The 23,064-nt window shown below is 40.9% G+C and overlaps 1 protein-coding gene across 1 annotated transcript; it reads left to right on the top strand.

Annotated features, from left to right (window-relative positions):
* Nucleotides 1–21,939: 21,939 nt before the first annotated feature.
* Nucleotides 21,940–22,345, top strand: LOC130038226 (non-histone chromosomal protein HMG-14-like). Its single transcript, XM_056130155.1, has one exon. It carries the CDS (start codon nucleotides 21,978–21,980, stop codon nucleotides 22,257–22,259), a length of 282 nt encoding a protein of 93 aa, XP_055986130.1. The 5' UTR covers nucleotides 21,940–21,977; the 3' UTR covers nucleotides 22,260–22,345.
* The last annotated feature ends 719 nt before the right edge of the window (nucleotides 22,346–23,064 follow it).

Raw genomic sequence — 23,064 nt, 5'->3', positions numbered from 1 at the left:
CTTCGTAAGATTCAGCTGTAGTCCGACCTTTGCACACTCACGGTTGAAGTCGGCCAGCATTTGTGCCGCTTGGCTAATTTTTTTTTAATAATAAATAAATAAATAAATAAAGAAAGAAAAGAAAAGAAAAAAAACAATGTCATCAGCAAAGCGGGGAGGTGGTGTAGTTGCCGACCATCTATCTTCACTCCCATTACTTCCCATTCCAGTCGTCGCATGATGTTCACGAGGGTGGCACTGAAGAGTTTCGGCGAAATGGTATAACCCTCTTGACATCAATGATTACTTCTTTGTAGAATGGTGAGATCCTGGTAGTGAATCCGTAATACAGCCACGGAGGATCTTGATGTATTGAGCTTGAATGCCCTGATTGGCTAGGGCTTCAATGACCGCTTCCATCTCAACAGAATCAAAGGCCTTCTTTAAATCAATGAAGGTTAGACAGTTAGACAGTATGGCATCTTGAACTCCTGAGAAACCTCAATGAGCTTGGTTATCATGTGGATATGGTCAATGGTGCTGAATCCTTTGTGAAACGCGGCTTGCTCGCATGGTTGTCCTTCATCTAGTGTTCTGCCAATCCTATTTAGGACGACTCGAGTGAACAACTTGTAGATGACAGAACAGGCAGATCGGGCGATAGTTGCCAATGTCATGGATATTTCCCTTCTTGTACAGTAAGTAATACAGTCCTGCTGGTTTTCCATTGGGACGGAACCTTGCATTCAGACAGGTAGAGTGTGAAGAACTGAGCCAGCGTATTGATGAGTACTGACGGCAGGTTCTTCAGGTGTTCAGGTCTGACCTTGTCTGGGCCGGGTGCTGTTCGTTTCTTTACTGACGAAATGGCATGTTGGATTTCAGAAGGGAGAACTTTGGGAACGACATATCCATCCTGTGGAATTTGGTATATCGACAAGTGGACATGGCTATCGAAGAGATTTGAGTAGAAGTCATGAATAATCTTCTCCATTGCCATTCTGGAAGATGTGATAGATCCATCAGGACATCGGAGGGCAGTCATCTTGGTCTTGTAGTTGGCGAAGGACAGGCGGGTGTTATGAATACTTTTCCCGGCTTCTGCCACATCTACCAGAACTTCTGCTCTTCTCTCTTTGAGGTCTTCCTTGATCGCATCTCTGCACTACTTTGCGAGCTCGGAGGTTCGCTTGCAGTTGCCTGAGGCATGCGCCAAACCACGTTGGCGAATAAGCTCAAGAGTTTTCAAAGACAGGCATTTTTTGTGGCTATCTCTCTCTTGGCGTTCCTCACACAATCATGGAGGTGCTGAACCAGTCAATCGTATTCCTCGTCAATGTTGTCAACAATGGCATCTTGCCATGTTGCCGCAATAGTGACAAAGAGCTCCCAGTTGGTGGTCGTTCTGGGAGATCTCTTTTTAAACTTTGCAGCCCTATCTCCCCGCTCTGTGAAGTAGAATTTTGCATGAAGGAGACGGTGGTCCAATCCCGTTTGGAATTTTGGGACAACAGCGACATCGGTTAGGCAAAACCATTGATTGAATATGATGTGGTCTATTTCATTGTGGAATCGTCCACCGGGAGATTCCCGTGTCCAACGTTTAGATTCGGCCTTCTGGAACTGTGAGTGACCATGGATGGTCTTGGTCGACATGATGAACTCAGTCTCTCACCCTGTTCGTTCCATTCTAGGCCATGGGTCCTGATGTGAAGTTCTTCAGCTTATTTTCTCGGTCCTATATTGGCATTAAAATCACCCACAATGATCTTGTAGAAGGTGTGGTCCTCTTTATAGAACTTCTCAAGCTCCATGTAGAACTTTTCAATTTTTCTTTGATCATCATTAGATGTTGGTGCGTAGACAATGAAGATAGAAACTGCCGGTAGTGAGCTACATCTATTCAAATGTAAACATCCGATTCGGTTTGTTAGGCATTCGAATGAATCAATGCTCATGGCCAAGTTTGTATTGTCATAAAAGACAATACAAAATATATTATTTTTATTGTGTTTTGGGACAGGGATTGGTACTTGGGATGGAAACATCCCGAATTTGATTGTGGGAAGGTGTAATGGTGGTGATATTGGTGTTTGAATATTAAATATAATGAAATATTGTGAACTAACTTACAAAATTACAAAAAAATTAAAAATAACGTATTAGAGCAGGAAAAACAACTTTTGCACTGATAATACAAAGATCTGGTCTTATATGGTTTGCTCCTTTCCTTTCCCTCCTTTCATTTTCCTCCTTTTCACTTCTTATTTATTTATTTATTTACCACACCTGGTGATGCTTATGGCTTACTCCTGGCTTTCTACTCAGAGGGCACTCTGGGAAGGCAGAGGAGACCATGTGGAATACCAGAGATCTAGCTTAGATGGGCCATGTGCCAGGTGAATGCCCTATCCACTGCACTATTGCTTTGGACCCCTGGTAACTTTTCTTCTAGAGAAATCTTAAACTTTATTTAAGCATGTAAAATCCTCCTGTCAGGTAATCAGGCATTCAGGCTGATAATAATGTTTCATCCATTACCACCAAACAAGATTGGAAGTGGGGCAGGTGGTTGTCACTGGGTCCTCATTGAGCTTTATGATTGTCAAGTCTGTTAACAGGGCCCCAGCTGTGCATGGCTTATCTCTGTCCCCTACGTAAATGAGAATTCTTCAATACTTTGGTCACTGGGCTTGACCTTAGAGAAAGTTCTGATGGTTTTATTCTGGGTATGTAAACAGCATGTCTAATAGCTGGTACGTGTGCAAATATGTGTGAGTCTCACCCACTGAGTCCCTGTGACTGTATGGTTCTCTGAGCAGGTGATTCAGAGTGGTTCTCTCAGCAGGTGGTTCAGAGCAGATGGTTCAGACTGTATGGTTCTCTGAGCAGGTGGTTCAGCAGAGACTGGTTCTCTGATCAGCCTGTGAGGACAAAACTAATGCTATTACAAGATGTAGATAAGAGTCGCTGCGCTCCCCAACAGGTCTGTTCCTGCTTGGAGCCCCCTTCCCACCCAAACTTGGGGCCCCGAAAGCCAGCATCCACTGGGACCCCGGCCTGGGGCACCTACCTGCACTTCCGCAGCGAGTTCCAGCCCAACTAGTCGCCACCCCTCCCCAACAGGTGTGTTCCCGCTTGGCGCCCCCTCCCCACCCAAACTCAGGACCCCGAAAGACAGCCGCCACTGGGACCCTGGCCTGGGTACCTGCCTACCCTTCCGCAGCGAGAGCAAGCCCAACTAGTCGCTGCCCCTCCCCAACAAGTCTGTGGACTAGCACCTGGACTGGCTGAGGGCGTGGACACTCTTTGGGGGGCGTGGGCTCCTCAAAAGTGAGTGTGGCCTCCTAAAGTGGGTGTGACCTTCTCTGAAGCAGAAGGCCACTCTTGCCGCAGTTACATTCCCCACTCTCCCCACTCTTGACTTTTAGCCCAGCCTTTATCACCTAATTCTGTGGAAAAATTCCTGGCCACCTCAACTAAAACAATTATCCATTGGTTTACTCCAATTCTAACCAAAGACCAGTACGCAAGAAGCTGTACAAGCCAAATATTAAAAGAGCACCTCCTCCAAAGGTTCACTAGATGCCCATCATAAGCCAAAGAATAATGCCTGAGAGGAAGGTCATACTCTAGAAGGGAGAAGGGTGACCACGAATGACAGACCTTATCAAAAATTCTTTCCCACAATAACAGAAAACAGTACTAGTGAATTCCAGGGATTTACCATTAGACAACCAAAACAACATGAAGAAACAGCGCAAATCTCCACTACAAGGAGAGGACGAAGAAAAGAGTTCGGAATCCTCAACCGGGGTTATTCACAAATATGCTCTCTCTGATAAAGAATTCTGAGATGAAATGCAGAGGATGGTCAAGGAACTACTCAAAGAATCAATGGAGGAGATATCCAGAAAACTAAAGGAAGAACTGAAAGAAACAATAGAACAGACAGTCGAGAAAATACAGGAAGAAATGAGAGCAGAAATAAAAAGCTACAAAAAGAAGTGTCACAAATAAAGGATTTGGTAGACTAAATTAAAACCTCAGTAGGTGCCCTCATCAGTAGGATGAATACAGCTGAAGACAGTGAGCTTGAACATAAGCAACAGAAATCGCATAGGGAACAACAAACAATGGGAAAAGACCTCAAAATACCTTTAAGGAGAATCAGAGACTTAGGGGATGACGCCAAGAGGAACAGCATTAGAATCATCAGAGAGCTAGAAGGACAGGGAGGCAACCCCAATGAAAAAGTCACAGTCAAATCATTGCTGAAAAGTTCCCAGAGTTAAAGAATTCAGACATACAGATCCAAGGAGCCTGACGGTGCCAGCTAAAAGAGACCCTAATAAAAACACTCCAAGACATATCATAGTCAGAATGATGGATGCTGTGGACAGATACATAATACCGCAACCATCAAGGTCAAAGAAGGAAATCACATAGAAAGGATCACCCCTTAGATTCACAGCAGACCTATCAGAGGAAACCCTCCAAGCCCGAAGGCAATGGTGGGATATAGTGAAAAAACTCAATGAAATGAACGACTCACCAAGAATACTTTATCCAGCTAAGCTCTCACTCAAACTAATGAAACAATACACCACTTTGTAGAAAAACAGCAGCTCAGGAACGTCATAGACTCAAAACCATATCTAAAAGGACTAAAGGGGTTCCTGTAAGACAAGAAGGAAAACACCCATAAGCACAACCAACCCCTACAGAAAGATGGAACAAAACCACATGACAAATATCTTTCTTAATGTCAATGGTCTTAATGCACCAATTAAGAGACACAGAGTGGCAAAATGGATCCGGAAACTGAAACCAACATTCTGCTGTCTACAATAAACACATCTGAACAATCAGAGCAAAAACAGACTCAAAGTTAAAGGATGAAAAACAATTCTGCAAACAAACAGCTGCCTCAGAAAATCTGGGGTCACCATACTAGTATCCTACAAAATAAATGTCAAGTTGAAAAAGATTAGAAGAGACAGCAAACTCCATTTTCTATTTATCAAGGGATACGTACAACAGGAAGAAATCACACTATTAAATGCATACACACCTAATGAGGAAACAGCTAAATACTTAAAACAACTGCTAAAAGATTTTAAGGAGGACATTGCTAGCAACACAATAGTAGTTGGGGACTTCAACACCGCTTTATCACCTTTGGATAGATCAACAAGAACAAAACTCAACAAGGAAACATTGGCTTTGAAGGAAGAAAAAGAAGAGAGAGGGCTAATAGACCTATACAGGGCTTTACACCCCCAAAATAAAGAATATACATTCTTCTCCAGTGATCACGGAACATTTTCCAAAATAGACCACGTGCTAGGCCACAAAACATACCTCAATAGAATCAGAAAGATAGAAATAGTATCAACAATCTCTTCAGAGCACAATGTGCTCAAGATAGTAGCGAATCACACAAGGACATCAAGAAACAAAGCAAACACCTGGAAATGAAACAGCTCAATATTGAACAATGAGTGAGTCAGGAAAGAAGTCAAAGATAAAAGCAAAAGATACCTGGAAAGAAGTGAGAATGAAGACACAAGCTACCAGAACCTACGTGACACAGCTAAGGCCGTGCCAAGAGGAAAATGCATAGTGTTGCAAGCATTCGTAAGGAAAGAAGAAAGGGCCCACATAGATAACCTAACCACATAGCTCAAGATCTTAGAAAAAGATGAACAAAAGAACCCAAAATTGGCCGAAGAAAAGAGATAATAAAACTTAGAGCAGAAATTAATAACATGGAAGCCAAAAAAAAAAAACCAAAAAAACAAAAACAATCCGAAACGTCAATGAAATCAAGAGCTGGTTCTTTGAGAAATTAAATAAGTTTGATAAACCTCTAGCAAGACTCACAAAGAAAGAGAGAGAGAACCCTAATAAACTGAATCAGAAATTGAAAAGGGGACATCACAACAGAAACCAATGAAATTCAAAAGATCATCAGAGACTACTTTGGGAGCCTGTATGCCACAAAATAAGAGAACCTAGAAGAAATGGATAAATTCCTGGATTCCTATAAAATCACAAGATCGAACCAGAAAGACTTGGGAAACCTGAATAGACCCATTCATATCTAGGATATTGAAGCGGTAATCAAACGTCTTCCCAAAAACAAAACCCCAGGCTCAGACGGATTCACCAGTGAATTCTTCCAAACATTTAAAAAAGAATTTTTGCCAGTTCTCCTCAAGATTTACCAGGAAATTGAAAAAACAGAAACTCTCCCTAACAGCTTCTATGAGACACATATATTCCTAATACCAAAAGCAAACAAAGATACCACCAAAAAAGAAAACTATAGGCCAATATCTCTGATGTACACGGATGCTAAAATCCTCAACAAAATATTAGCAAATAGAATCCAACAACTCATCAAAAAGATCATACACCACGAAGAAGCGGGGTTCATCCCAGGGATGCAAAGATGGTTTAACATTTGGAAATCAATCAACATAATCTATCATATTAACAAAAGTAAAGATAAAACCATCTGATCATATCAATAGATGCAGAAAAAGCTTTTGACAAGATACAGCACCCGTTTATGATGAAAATTCTCACCAAAATGGGTTTTGAAGGAACTTTCCTCAAGATAGGAAAAGCACATGGCAATCATAATCCTCAATGGGCAAAAATTGAGGGCCTTTCCTCTAAGATCAGGGACAAGACAAGTATGCCCACTATCACAACTTCTGTATAACATAGTGCTGGAAGTACTTGCAATCGCGATTAGGCAAGAAAAATACATCAAAGTTATCCAGATAAGAAAGTAAGAAATCAAGCTCTCACTATTCACAGATGATGTGATACTATATCTCAAGAATCCTAAATCCTCTACCAAGAAAATCCTAGAAACAATAGACTTGTACTTGTACAGTGAATTCGCAGACTATAAAATTAATTCCCAAAAATCCATGGCCTTCCTACACGCAAATAATGAGAGAGAGGAAAGTGACATGAAAAAAAATTCCCGTTCACAATCATGCCCCAGAAAATCAAACACCTCGGAATCAGCCTAACCAAAGAGGTAATAGACCTCGAGAATGAAAACTACAAAATGTTACTTTATGAAATAAAAGAGGACACGAGAAATGGAAATAGATCCCCTGCTCATGGATAGGAAGAATAAACATCGTCAAAATGGCAATACTCCCCAAAACACTATAGAGATACAATGCGATCCCTATAAGGATACCCATGAAATTCTTCAAAGAAATAGGTCAAGCACTTCTGAAATTCATATGGAACAAAAAACGCCCACAAATAGCTAAAGCAATTCTTGGGAAAAAGACGTGGGGAGGCATCACCCTCCCCAACCACAAACTCTACTACAAAGCAGTAATAATTAAAACAGCATAGTAAACAAAGGCAGGGCCGCAGACCAATGGAACAGGGTGGAATATCCGTACACACAACTCCAAACCTATGACTATCTAATCTTTGATAAGGTAGCAAGAAATGTGAAGTGGAACAAGGAAAACCTCTTCAACAAATGGTTCTGAAATAACTGGACAGTCACATGCAAAAAATGGTCTTAGACCTTGACTTAACACCATGCACAAAAGTCAAAACAAAATGAATTAAAGCTCTCAATATCAGGTCAAAATTCATAAGGTACATTGAAGACAAGGTCGCAAAACCCTCCACAATATTGAGGCTAATGGTATCTTCAAAGACGACACTCCATTGATCAACCAAGTGGAAACAGAGATAAACAAATGGGACTATCTTAAATTAGAAACTTCTGTACCCCAATAAGAGAGAGAACAAAAGGGAATGCCTTGCCACAGAGGCAGGGTGGGATGCAGGGGATGGGGGTTGGGAGGGATACTGGGATCCGTGGTGGTGGGAAATGGACACTGGTGGAGTGATGGGTATTTGATCATTGTATAATTGAAACCCAAGTACAAAAATTTGTAAGTCTACAACTGTACCTCATGATGTCTCACTAATAAATTTTTTAAAAAAGAAGGAAAAAAAGGATACAGTGACCAGAATACAAAGACAATCTACAGAAATGGAAAGGATATTTACCCAATACCCATCCGATAAGGGGTTGATATCAAGGATATACACATCACTGGTTGAACTCCACAAGAAGAAAACATCTAACCCCGTCAAAAGATGCAGTTTCTCGTAAACTCCCGGTTGAGTAATTTGCCGAGATAAGGGCTTGGGCAGTTGGGTCTTGCCGGTCATGAAGGGTTACTGTATCCTCCTTAGAAACTGTTAGTAACCTTTGCCTAATTGCTGAGCACCTTGTATTAGGCCCAATGCCAAAAACAGATCAGTATATAAATTGCCTCTTAGTTCTGAACCCTATATAAACTGCTTGTGATTTTGAGTCGGGGTCCTTGTCAAGACTACACTGTGTTGCATGAGACTTGGACCCTAGCTCGGGCTAATGCTGGCTCGGGCTAGTTATGAAGTTCCTTTGCTTTTGCATTATCATGTATGCATTTGGTCTCTTGTATGCATTTGGTATCATGTATGCATTATCATGTATGCATTTGGAGTTGAAATTGGGAATTTTCATTCTTCACGTATGTTATACTCTGCTAATATCTCTGTAGGTTAGACTCTGCTTAAACAGTTTTCTCTGAGGTAAAACCTTGCTATGTATTCTGGAATATTTTTTGGCTCCTTCTCCTCTTTCCCTGCTGGAAGCACATGAGATATTTTTCTCTGATATTCAATGTGATAATAATGGGAATACAATTCTAAATTCTCCAAAACATGAGAACCAGTAATAGTAAGGATTTTGTGGGGCCACCACACTCAATGGTACTCGCGGTCTACTTCTAGCTCATAGTTCAGTGGTCATTCCCAAGATTGCTCATGCGGTATGGGGATACAAAACTTGTAACTTCTGCGTGCAACTCCTGCATGCAAAGCATATTCTCCAGCCTACCAAGCTGGGTTTTTAACTATTAAACTTGCCACTCTCAAATTCCACCCGTTTATCAATTACAGTTCTGTTTTTTCTACCCTGCCACTGGTTCCAACAGTTTCTTCTCATATACATTTGCTCTGGGAAGTTACGATGTTCTGTCTGCTTTCAAATTTGAAGGCCAACACATTGCCCGGTGATCTCATTTCTCAGACAGATAAAAGAAGAGCTGCTGATTTTTCAGTTTGTTCTTCTTTTATTTTTAGGACATTGTAATGACTTATATGTCCTTTGCATATTAGGATGGAACAAAAAATATTACTTGTTAGCTTCAAAGTTATTTTTTTTAATTTTTCATAATCATTCGTTCATTTATTCATTTAGTAAGTATCTATTCAGCATTGACAGTTTCCAAGCTAGAAGTTGGGAATTCAGGAGTACTTTAATAGCTGAGAGATAGCACAGTGTGTAGGGCGTTTTTCTTGCACACAATCACCCAGGTTCATCCCAGGCATCCCATGTAGTTCCCCTAGCATGGCTAGGAATACGTCTGAAGTGCAGAGCCAGGAATAACCCCTGCGCATCACCAGGTGTGCCCCCAGCTTCAGAAAAAAGGGTACTTAAGAAGGACACAGTCACTACCTTTATTCATAATGATTAGTATCTAATTGGCAATGACAGCCAACCAAATAAAGAAGCTAAGAGATAAAATTTACCATACATTGTTAATTTCTGTAAATAATGCAAGCAAAAAGATGGGTTTGGAATATAGAGACCTACAAGTAGGAAGTACTTTAAAAGGGGGCTCTGAGGAAATAACATAGTAAGAAGAAACTGGTAAGTGAGCAAGCCTTGTGATAATTTTCAGAGCAAGGTGTTTTATCTTAGCTCTGGAGGAAGCAATAGCAAGAACTGACTGAGGCCCTGAGCTATAAAATACTTTATGAGCTATTTAAATGGACAAAAATGAACACATCAAAGTTAATTTTTTAAAGAAAAAAGTTCTTAGCTGCACACATAGACACTTCATTGCCTCTTGTAAATGATGGCGAGAAGTATGATTAGTCTAAGGTAGGACTGTAGCACTGTCCTCCCATTGTTCATCGATTTGCTCGAGTGGACACCAGTAACATCTCCATTGTGAGACTTGTTGTTACTGTTTTTGGCATATTGAATACGTCACGTGGAGCTTGCCAGGGTCTGCCGTGCGGGCAGGATACTCTCGGTAGCTTGTGGGGCTCTCCGAGAGGGATGGAGGAATTGAAACCGGGTCAGCCCCATGCAAGACAAATGCCCTACCTGCTGTGTCATCACTCAAACCCTAATCACATTTATATAAGTTATAAACTTGCAGTTATAAATGTGCAGATATAGCTTACCTTTATGCCATTGAATACAGAGAGGTTTTATCTTTAAATACAACAAGCACCTCAATTTCAACTAAATCAGTGTTTTTCAAAGGTAGTTGGCATCAGAATTATTTTTTGAAACAGTAATCACCCTCCATCCCCAGAATTTGATTTAATAAGTCATTGATACCTGAATATTTAGTTGTTGGAGCTTTGTTTCGCTGTTTACCTTTTGCTCCTTGACCACTTTGATTTTAAACTGCTAGATCTCTGTTTTATTTTTTTAATAGTTTTATAATAAAGGTAAAATAGTGTTTAAGTTTCTGGTATTGATTTATAAAGCCACTACTCATCCCACACTGAAGTACCCATGATCCTCCCCCATCCTTATATCACCTCCAGTACAATGTTTCTTTCCCCTTTCCCCTACTACTTCCATATTATATGCTGATTGACAATTCTTGATTCAGATTTTAAGATTTTAATTTCAAGCCATCAAAATGCATTTTTGTGTGACCTGCAGGTGGTGCTGCTGTAGTATGTCAGCATAATTCAGACAAAGAACCAAAGGAAAGCACAGTTCAGGGAGGAAATAAATACAAATTTAGGTCCTTAGATACAGTAGAAACAAAAACAGTCTTACTGGTTTATGACAGAATTAAAGAGATAATTATTACATATTATATTACAAACATAATACTCATATTACTCCTAAGTGGATATTAAATAACATTTTCACCTTTTTATCGCAAATGAGGCTCTGTAACTAGCCAGCATGTACAAGTTCATAATAATCAGACTTATTCTGATAACATCATTGTATTGACATCACATAAAATCCTTTAAGCTTAAAAAAAGTTATTGTTCAAGTGAAAGAACTTGAAGATTTAGAAAATCTCTGCTGTATATTCTATATGCAGAAGAATCCTTGAGCCTGGATTTTTAATTTATTTTATTTTTATATTTTTTATTTATTTCTATTTTGCTTTTTGGGTAACACCCGGTGATGCACAGGGGTTACTCCTGGCTCTGCACTCAGGAGTTACTCCTGATCGTGCTCAGGGGACCATATGGCATGCTGGGAATCGAAGCTGGGTCAGCCGTGTGCAAGGCAAAGGCCCTACCTGCTGTGCTATCTCTCCAGCCCCGAGCCTGGATTTTTGAATCTGAGTGTGAATGCATTCACTTTTCAAAAATTCACTTTCCCTTTTCCTCTTCACCCCCCAAGCTGTGCTAATCTTCTCCCAAACCCAGGTCAGTTCATCTGCCGGTACTCGAACCTGGAACTTGGATTTCTCCCTGCACTTCCCCCAGGTGTACTCTCAGACAAGCCATGCTGGTCTTCTCCCCTACCTCTCGGACAAGCTGTGCTGATCTTCTCCCCAGTCTTTACTCCTCCCACAAACACCAGGTACCCGTAGGGGAGTGACCTTTTCAGAAGTGGGCATGGCTTCCATAGAAGTGGGCATGGCCTAATTTTCACCCTGAGTGGCCACAGGTAGTTTAGCCATACCAAGGAACCTAGTCCCCAAACGTACAAACCAACATGAAGAAACAACGCAAATCCCCACCACATGGGGAGGAAAACGAAAAGAATCCAGAAGCCTCTGTCGATATTACTTACCTAAGGGAACTCTGTGACAAAGAATTCAGATACGAAGTCATGAAGATGTTCAATCAACTGAATGAAAAAAGTCAGACAGATATCCAGTAACATGACAGAAAAAAATCGACAAATTACGGGAAGAAATGAGAACAGAAATGTCACGAATAAAAGATTCCATAGACGAAATGAAAAACTCAGTCTGTGGCCCTCAATAGTAGAATGACCGCAGCTGAAGAGAGAATCAGTGAGCTCGAAGATCAGCTACACAAAGCTAACACGCAACAATAAAAAGTGGCAAAGGACCTCAAAATAGCTCTACAGAGAATAAAAGTCCTAGGAGATGGTTCCAAGAGGAACAACATTAGAATCATTGGAGTAGCAGAAGCTCAGGGAAACAATCCCAATGGGAAAATAAAACACGGTTAAACAAATAGTTGCTGACAAATTCCCAGAGCTCAACAATGCAGCCATTCGGGTTCAGGAGCCCGAAGGGGGCCAGCTAAAAGAGACCCTAACAAAAACATTCCAAGAAATATCATAATTAGAATGATCGATGCTGCCGATAGAGATACAACACTGCAAGCAGCAAGGTCAAAGAAAGAAATCACATACAAAGGAGAACCCCTAAGATTCACAGCAGACCAATCAGAGGAAACCCTCTAAGCCCGAAGACAATGGCGGGATATAGTGAAAAAACTCACTGAAATGAATGCTTCGCCAAGAAATAAGATAGATAAACCACTAGCAACACTCTCAAAAAAAACCAGAGAGAGAACCCTAATAAATCGAATCAGAAATAAGAATGGAATATCAAAACAGAAACAAAAGAAATTCAAAAGATCATCAGAGACTGCTTTGAAAGTCTGTATGCCATGAAACAAGAGAACCTAGAAGAAATGGATAAATTCCTGGATTCCTATAATCTCACAAAGCTGAATCAAGAAGATATAGAATACCTGAATAGACCTATTAACATCAAGGAAATTGAAACTGTAATCAAAATTCTTCCCAAAAACAAAAGCCCAGGTCCAGATGGATTCACTAGTGAATTTTTCCAAACATTTAAAGAGGACCTAGTGCCAGTTCTTCTCAAGCTTTCCAGGAAATTGAAAGAACAGAAACTCTCCAAAAAGTTTCTATGAAGCCCATATCTCTCTAATACCAAAAGGAAATAAAGACACCACAAGAAAAGAAAACTACAGGCCGATATCCCTGATGAACACAGATGCGAAGATTCTCAACAAAATACTAGCAAATAGAATTCAACATCTCATCAAAAATATCATGCACCATGACCAAGTGGGATTCATGCCATGGATGCAAGGATGGTTTAACATTCGGAAATCAATCAACATAATCCATCATATCAACAAAAGAAAAGATAAAAAGCATATGATCATAACAATAGATGCAGAGAAAGCATGTGACAAGATGCAGCACCCATTTATGATGAAAACCCTCGCCAAATGGGGTTAAAGAGGACTTTCCTCAATATAGTTAGAGCTATCTACCACAAGCCTACAGCAAGCATCATCCTCAATGGTGAAAAACTTAGAGCCTTCCCACTAAGATCAGGGACGAGACAGGGATGCCCACTCTCTCCACTACTGTTCAATATAGTACTGGAAGTACTTGCAATACAGATTAGGCAAGCAAAAGATATTAAGGGCATCCAGATAGGAAAGGAAGAAATCAAGCTCTCACTATTAACAGATGATATGATACTATACTTAGAGAACCCTAAAAACTCTAAAAAGAAACTCCTAGAAACAATAGACTTGTATAGTAAAGTTGCAGGCTATAAAATCAATACCCAAAAGTCCATGACTTTCTTATACGCAAATAGTGACAGAGAAGAAAGTGACATGAAGAAAATAATCCCGTTCACAATTGTGCCCCAGAAAATCAAGTACCTATAAATCAGCTTAACTAAGAAAGTAAAGGACCTGTACAATGAAAACTAAAAAACCCTACTTCAGGAAATGAAAGAGAACACTAGGAAAAGGAAAAAAATCCCTGTTCATGGACCGGGAGAATTAACATTGTCAAAATGGCAATACTTACCAAAGTACTGTACAAATTCAATGCGAACCCTATTACGATACCCATGAAATTTTTCAAAGAAATTGAGCGAACACTCCTGAAATTTATATGGAACAATAAGCCCCCACTAATAGCTAAAGCAATTCTTGGGAAAAAGAAAATGGGAGGAATCAACCTAACTAACTTCACACTCTACTACAAAGCAGTAATAATTAAAAAAGAATGGTGCTGGATCAAAGGCAGAACTGTAGACCAATGGAACAGGGTTGAATATACTGACATTTCCCCCCAAGCATATGATCATCTAATCTTCGATAAGGGGGCAAGAAAAGTGAAGTGAAGCAGGGAAAGCCTCTTTAACAAATTGTGCTGGCAAAACTGGACGGCTACATGCAAAAAAGTGGGCTCAGACCTCTGCCTAACACCATGTACAAAAGTAAGATCAAAATGGATTAAAGACCTCAATATCAGACTGGAATCCCTAAGGTTCATTGAAGACAAAGTTGGCAAAACCCTCCATGACATTGAAGCTAATGGTATCTTCAAAGATGTCACAACACTGGCCAAGCAAGTGAAAACAGAGATAGACAAATGGGACTATCATAAACTAGGAAGCTTCTGCACCTCAAAAGAAAGAGTGACCAAAATACACAGACAGTCTACAGAATGGGAAAGGATCTTTGCCTAATGCCCATCCCACAAGGGGTTGATATCAAGGATATACAAATTACTGGTTGAACTCCACGAGAAGAAAACATCCAACCCCATCAAAAAATGGCGTGGTGAAATGAACAGAAACTTTCTCAAAGAAGAAATCCGAATGGCTAAAAGGGACGTGAGAAATTGCTCCACTTCATTAATCATCAGGGAGATTCAGATCAAAACAACAATGAGATATTACCTCACACCACAGAGACTGGCCCACATCCAAAAGAACAAAAGCAACCGGTGCTGGAGCGGATGTGGCCAGAAAGGGACCCTCATTCACTGCTGGTGGGAATGCCGACTGGTTCAGCCCTTTTGGAAAACAGTATGGATGATTCTCAAAAATTAGAAATTGAGCTCCCATTTGGCCCAGCAATACCACTCCTGGGAATATATTCCAGAGAGGCAAAAATGGATAGTCGAAGTGACATCTGTACTTGTTTGTTCATTGCAGCACTCTTTACAATAGCAAGAATCTGGGAAAAACCTGAGTGCCCGAGAACAGATGACTGATTAAAGAAACTATGGTACATCTATACAATGGAGTAGTATGTAACTGTTAGAAATGATGAAGTCATAAAATTTACATACAATTGGAACTACATGGAAAATATCACGCTAAGTGAATTGAGTCAGAAAGAGAGGGATAGACATAGAAACATTGCATTCATCTGGGGAACATAAAGTAACAAAATAGTAAACTAACACCCAAGAGTGGCCACGAGTAGTACCACGGGGTTTGCTCCATGGCTTGGAGGCCAATCACACATGCTATGGGAAAGGGAAGCTCAGACAGAGAAGGGAGCACCAAATAAAAGATGTTGGGAGGATCCTACCAGGATGGGAATAGCATGCTGAAAGTAGACTATAGACCAAACATGACTGCCACTTAATGTCTATTTTGCAAACCACAACACCCAAGAGGAGAGAACAAAAGGGAATGCCATGCCACAGAGGCAGTGTGGGATGGGGGGATGGGGTTGGGATGGATACTGGGATCGGTGGTTGGAAATGAGAACTGATGGAGGGATGGGTATTTGATCATTGTATAATTGAAACCCAAGAACAAAAATTTGTAAGTTTACAACTGTACCTCATGGTGTGTCACTAATAAAAATTTAAAAAAAAACCAGAGCTTCTCAGCTTTTAAGTCATAATTCAGATATGAATTCCCTCAATCTTCAGTGACTGTGGAGAATATGAGGAGGCTGTTAGTCTCATAATCCATTTACTTGCATTGCCATGCATAAGTGTTATTATTTTCTGTGTGGATTGTGGCATTAAAAATCATGAAGTTCTGTAATAAATTCTGCTGGGACTAGGAAACCCTGAATCAGGTAGCCCAAATATCAATGGTCTGAATGCATAAAAAGACATAGAGCATCTAAATATATTAAAAAGAAGAATCTGTATATACTCTGAACCCACTGGAAATTTTTCTATTTGTTTCCCCAATATTTAAAGAAAATCCAATCAAATTTTCATTTTTTCATTTTTAATCTTCCTGTTAATCGTCGATTGCCTCGAGCAGGCCCCAGTAACGTCTCTTTCATTCTAGCCCTGAGATTATATTCACGGCTCTTTAGGAGAATGAGACCCATCATTGTTACTGGTATTTGGCATATTTGGTACGCCACGGGGAGTTTGCCAGACTCTGCCCTGTGGGCAGGCTACATTCGATAGCCTGCAAGTTTGTCCAAAGTAGGAATGAGATAATAAGATGTCATAAAAAAAAGTTATGATAAGATGTCGCGCGGCCGCGAATGCGGCCGTGCGGTTCCGAGATCTGGATTTTATAGTCCCTGAGTCTTGGCCGCTGATGGGATTACACAGCGCCAGGGGGCCACGTGGTGGGTGTGACCCCCGCCTGCTGGAATTTGGAGGATCTGGATGGAAGATGCTCGACTCCAATCCGAGTAGGCTTGGAGGTCTTGGCCCCGGAACCCGCGTGGCTTTGTCCCTCTGCCAGTACCTTCATGTGTGCGGAGAGTGGTCTCAGCATGGTGGTGGCTGGTCCTGCAGGTCTTCGGGAAAAAAAATACGGAGCGATAGCACAGCGGGTAGGGCGTCTGCCTTGCACGCAGCCAACATGGCTGACCCGAGTTCTATTCCTCCACCCCTCTCGGAGAGCCCAGCAAGCTACCGAGAGTATTTGATATGCCAGACACAGTAACAACAAAGTCTCCAATGGAGACGTTACTGGGCCCGCTCGAGCAAATATATATATATATATATATATATATATATATATATATATCCAATCAAATATTTCTTATTTTTATTTTTTAGTCACACTCTATGCTACATCTATGCTCAGGACTTGCTCATGACTCTGCACTTTGTGATCACTCCTATCAGGCTGAGGACCATATGGAATACCATGGATTGAGCCAAAACTCGACTTGCTATGCTATAGCTCTGTCCCCCCCCCCACTAAGTTATTTATATTGGGAACCACCACCTTCTTTACAGTTTTTTGATATCCAAGACATCTCCTGACTCAATGTAAAGTTCACACAAATTGAAAGTTATGTCTGAGATGACTCCATTTTCTTCTCACTAGCAGTAATAATAGTTTCAAGTTATGGGTTCAGGTCTTTAAGTACACCCATTTTGTGGTCTGCTGTCACTGTCACTGTCCTCCTGTTGTTCATCGATTTGCTCGAGCGGGCCCAGTAATGTCTTCATCTTGAGACTTGTTGTTACTGTGTTTGGCATATCGGATACGTCACGGGTAGCTTGCCAGGCTCTGCTGTGCAGGCGAGATACTCTCAGTAGCTTGCCGGGCTCTCCGAGAGGGGCGGAGGAATCGAACTTGGGTCGGCCATGTTGTCTGCGTGCAAGGCAAACACCCTACCCGCTGTGCTATCGCTCCAGCCCCGTGGTCTGCTATTGTTACTATAAATTAGGACTCCATGCTTTCCAGACCATATTCTCATGGTCTGCCTCCCGCCACAGTGCCATTCCTGGTAAGAACATGTGCAAGCACCAAAGCAACCTCTGCAGGTATAGTGAATAAAAGGTGCATGTATGAGAACCACTATCCATGGCGAGCAAGTATGTGTGCAAGCACAATAATTAATGAAGTGTAAACTTTGGCAAACACCATGGCTAAGTATATGAGCACAGTAACTTGATGTACGACTCCCAGAAAACACAACAAAAATGTGCCAGCACCACAGCCAGGCATGTTTGTAACCTCCATACATAACAACAAAATCAACAGTAAATAGAAGGCAAAGGGAAAAATATAAATATGAAATAAATAGAAATCAAAATATATAATGATCGTAAGTAAGTTTAATATACCAATAATTAGCCTAATGTCAATGGTCTGAATGCATAAAAAAGATACAGCATCTGAATGTATTGAAAAGAATCTGTCTATACTCTACACATGAAAATCAGGAGCATTTAGAAAAATATAGGTGTAGAGTGAAAGTCAGGAGTAATGTGTTCTAAGCTAATAATAAAAACTTTAAGGAACAACTTGTTTCATGTCTGATTCAATAGACTTTCAACCATGAAAACAAAATAAGAGAAAGAGAAAGGTGACATTAAATGACCGAAGGTTAAATTATTAAGAAGATATGTTATGGTCACCAATATACATGTACCCCACAAAAAGTACCCAATATTTGAAACAATGCTTTACAGTGATACATATAAACACAGTATGTGTAGATCTCAACATGCCACATATAGCAATATACAGATCATTCATACATTAACAAGGAAATATGACATTAAATGAAGCAGTTGATGAAAAGGGCTTAATAAGTATATACAAAAATTTTTATTCCAAATGAAATGAGTAAACATTTTTTTCTCAAGTTCATATGGAGGCTTTTAAGAAATTTGGGGCCCTCATGTTATGTTATTTTATACTCCACAAATGAGTGCAGTTTGACACCCAAGGACAGTAGACACAAGTGCCAGGAAGATTGCTCCATAGTTTGAAGCCTCCTCATGAGCAGGAGGAAAAGGCAGCTGGAATGGAGAAAGGATCACTAAGAAAATGATGGTTGGAAGGATCGGTCAGGATGGGAGATATGTGCTGAAAGAAAATAAAGGATTGATCTTAAAGTGATGGCCTCTCGGTATCTGTATTGCAAACCATAGTGCCCAAAAGTAGAGAGAGAGTATGAAGGAAATTGTGTGCCATGGAGGAAGGGGGAGGGTGGGAAAGGGGGGTATACTGGGGAGATTGGTGGTGGGGAAAGTGTACTGGTGGAAGGATGGGTGTTTGAACAATGTATGATTATAATTCAAACATGGAAGCTTGTAACTGTATCTCATGGTGATTCAATAAAATAAAATTTTAAAATAATTTTGGGCTCTGTGCTCAAAAGTGACGCCTGGCACTTGCTAGGTGAACCATATGCAGTGCCAGGAATTGAACTGGGGTCAGCTGCAAGCAAAGAAAGTGCCTTAACTCCTTAACTTCAGCCCTTCAAATGGAGCATTTCTAATTATAAACAAATCATATTTTAAAGACAAAAACTAATAAAGTCTATAATAAGGCCCTTCCAAGTATGGATGAGAGCCCCAGCAGCCCCACTAGGTGGCTGTCGAGCCACACCTAGTGCCCACTTAACCTTCTTGGCATGGTTGTTTAATCCCCACCATACGATTTGTTGGGGAGCTGTGGACTCACGCTGAAGCAGGATTTGCTCTTAGTAGGAAAAGAAATCCTTACAGATCCTTGTCCTTCTCATAGAAAAGAATTTCAGGAGGATACTAGTCATGAATTCAACACAAATTTTATCTGGAGAGGTTTTGAGGAAAGGGAGAAAGGAGAGTAACCCACTGAACATAGAACACAGGCTTCTCCAAAGGCAGATATCCCAGTACACATCTCAAGAGGTGAGATGCAGGTAACATATGTGCTTAGGCACCACATGTGCTTGGTCACGTGGACACAAGTAGCACGTGGGGTTGGGCAGCATATGTGTGTGCTTCCTTTGTTCAAGTTGGCTTTTATAGGGTTTTTCCCAAGCAGCTCCATCTGGAGCATCGAATTAAATAAGAGTCCATTGCTAGGGTTGTTGCGAAGGGGATAGATAAAGTTGGAGGTGGTTTATGATGGTCTTCTTTGAAATTTCTTTCCTTTGCAATTGTTCCTGGTAGAGTTTCTCTCGGAGGTGTTTTCCAGACTTCTCTGGGTCTGTTGGTGCCAAATGAATTCTTATAAGGCTTTGGTTCCTGTGTCTGCAAGATTTGTTTTTTGCAGTCTTGGGCTATTCATTTTATTATTTCCTAGAAATTCCCTTGCCATGGGGCCCTTCCCTGTCTATCTGCCTACATCACTTTGGAAACAGAATTAAATAACAAAAAGAAAATGGGAATAATCTCAAATGTACAAATATCATTCTTCTGAATGTCACTGTCACTGTCCTCCCATTGTTCATTGATTTTCTCGAGCGGGCCCAGTAACGTCTCCAGTGTGAGACTTTGTTGTTACTGTTTTTGGCATATTGAATATGTCACGAGTAGCTTTCCAGGCTTTTCCATGCAGGCGAGATACTCTCGGGAGCTTACTGGCCTCTTCGAGAGGGGCGGAGGAATTGAACCCGGGTCGGCCATGTCGGCCGCTTGCAAGGCAAACACCCTACCCGCTGTGATATCACTCCATAGGCAGGAATAATAGTAGAAATAATAGTTGAAATTTATAAATGAAGAAAGAATAGCATAAACTTAAAAATTATCTGGAGATCCATGGAAATGAGGAGATGAACCATTAGATCCTATAGAATGCAACGAAAGCTATGTTATGGGGGAGTTCATTACAAGACAGGCCTACATCAATAAACAAGAACACTAACAAGCAACTGAAGCAATTAGGAAAGAAGGAACAAAAAGAAGTGAGCAAGTGAAATGAAATGATACTGTACTGAATACATGACTGTCCTCTGAGACTACTGAGAGCTGCACAGTAGACCCTAAATCTAGGACACTCCAGTGTGTTTGTCTCCATATGTGTTGTTTGTCTGATTATCTGTAACTGATTCCTATAGGACAAAGATCCAAGGTTACAATCTGATAGGCATTAGACAAATGGCGACCCTGATGTGATAGAATAATGATGAAGGAGTGGTGACAGCAGGTCTCTGTGTTAATGCACAATTTCCAAATTCTTCGATATTTTTAAGACCGAAAATATTTAGTAACAAAGATGTTCAGTCTCAGAGTTTAAAAGCAGAAAAATAATTTAGAAAAGCAGAAGAAAAAGGAACTCCCCACTGGGGAGGAATTTAGATTATAACTAATTTAAGTATGGCTGATTTTGTGGGGTTTATTAATAGGAAAACTGTGTCTTTGTGTTACAGAGAATGTAGAAAGTTAAAGAATGGCCTAGCTCTGAAATATCCAGGCTCTCCTGGCGTTGGGAGTGAGCTGCTGTCCCCCCACACCGCCAATCTTCCTGTTTTTCAAGGAACCTGGCAGTCATGCCCATAAACTGACTCTGGCACCAAATAAGCTTATTAACAGGCCATGATACAGAGACTCATAAATAAATATTAAAATTGATCTACAAGCTGCATAGATTTTTCTGGACCCCGCACCAGGCTGATTCTCCAGGGTACCCCAGAGGAGGGCGGGTGAACCCATCGCCCACCGAAACAGAGAACCAAAAACCTCCACAGTCCACAATCACTGCTATGCTCAAGGCTGGTCTCTACAACTTGGGACAAGCCTCATGCAGAAATTTATTTGTTGAAAAACTCAGGTCTACAGACTTTGTGATTGAAATCTCCAGGTTTTTTGTGGAATCAAGGATGGGCTACATCCCCCATCTCCCTGTTCTTCTGGGAGCCTGGAAGTCATGCCCATAAATTGTCTCTGGTGCCAAATATGCTCACTAAGCAACCATGATCCAGAGAATCTTAAATGAATCTCAAAAGGATATAGTAAACTGCAGAGATGCTTCCAGAATCCAAAGTCACCATCCATTAAAATATTAACTCCAGCTGTATCACCCCATTCAAAATTTTAGTATTCTTGGAGTGTGCCACTGCGAATGCAGCTGCACAACATCTAAAAGTATACATCACTGATATGCCATGAGTAGCACACCACATTGATGGGATATAAAGTAGAAGGTAACAAATCTTGATAAAAAAAAAGTATTAGCACACTAGGCTCAACCTGTAACAACATGTTAGTAATATCTTATTGAAGGATTTATTGACTCCACGGTAAGATACAACAATCCTCATACACTTCTTTTTTTACAGTATAATAATTTAATATGATAAAATCTACAAAGGCAATCAAATCACATTATACAAACATTTTTAAGTAAATCATCTGGGGCGCAGCGGCAGCGGCGGTTCCTGCAGCGCAGCTAGGTGGAGGCTCGGGCGCCAGTATGCCCAAGAGGAATGTGAGCGCCACCGAGGGAGCGGCCAAGGAGGATCCCAAGAGGAGATCAGCCAGGCTGTCCGCTAAACCCGCGCCTGCCAAAGTCCAGGCGAAGCCCAACAAGGCGACAGTGAAGGATAAATCTTCAGACAAGAAAGTGAAAGTGAAGGGGAAGCGGGGAGCCAAAGGGAAGCAGGCGGACATGGCCAACCAAGAATGGAAGGAAGACCTGCCTGCTGAGAACGGAGAGACCAAGCCCCAGGAGAGTCCTGCCTCTGACGCCGCATAAGAGAGAAGCCACATCTGAGCAATGCCGGGTCCCACATGCACCAATGCGCCTGCTCCCTTCTTGTACAATCCAGAGGAATATTTTTATCAACTATTCTGTAAATGTAAGTTTTAAATAGCTCTAGAAATAATTTTAAGAAGGAGGGAATCCCGCCTCATCCCATTTTTAAGTGTAAATGTTTTTTTTAGAGGTGAAATTGTTTGCTGGTTGTTTATTTTTGGGTACAACCAGAGAATAGTGGGATTATTGGATATGGGAGTCTTTGAATGTGTGGGTTGTCAACATTCCATAGGTGGAGGGCAGTTTTTATATCCTATGTCTACAAAGCACACAGAATTGCGGTTTGGCGTACCAGGCGTGTGTTAAGAGGTGTCAGCATTTTCGGTTACTCTGTCCCTGTGCTGAGTTTGGGTAGAAATGTTTCCTCAAGAAAACCACTCCTTGTTCCTGGCTTTCCCTGTCAGAATTTCACGAGTTTAATGTCATATCATTGGTCCTGGTCGTCTAGTTTCCCTAGTAATTTTGTTCCCGTGCTGTGCAAAATAAAAGAATTTGCGTTTGTAGTGTACATGATGCTAAATTGTAAATTAGTAGGAATTATGATGTAACAGATGAAAATTCATTTGAAGATATTGGTACTTGATAACCAGGTCAAAAAAATTTGTCTCCAAATTGTAGGTGGAAAGTCAGTGGTCACTGGACACCACTTAGAAAGGAATTACAATTCCCTTTTTCTGATTCTTGGTATGTACATTAAAAATTGTATACAAATTGAAATGTCTGTATACTGATCCTCAAACCAACC

This window comes from Sorex fumeus, unplaced genomic scaffold (genome assembly GCF_029834395.1).
Source record: "Sorex fumeus unplaced genomic scaffold, SorFum_2.1 ptg000073l, whole genome shotgun sequence".
In the NCBI taxonomy this organism is placed as follows: domain Eukaryota; kingdom Metazoa; phylum Chordata; class Mammalia; order Eulipotyphla; family Soricidae; genus Sorex; species Sorex fumeus.
Note: the sequence above shows the minus strand (reverse complement) of the source record. Positions and strands in the feature narration are given on the sequence as shown.

Excerpts from the sequence above, each read along its gene's own strand:
- LOC130038226 (XM_056130155.1), top strand. The coding sequence starts at position 21,978 with ATGCCCAAGAGGAATGTGAGCGCCACCGAGGGAGCGGCCAAGGAGGAT.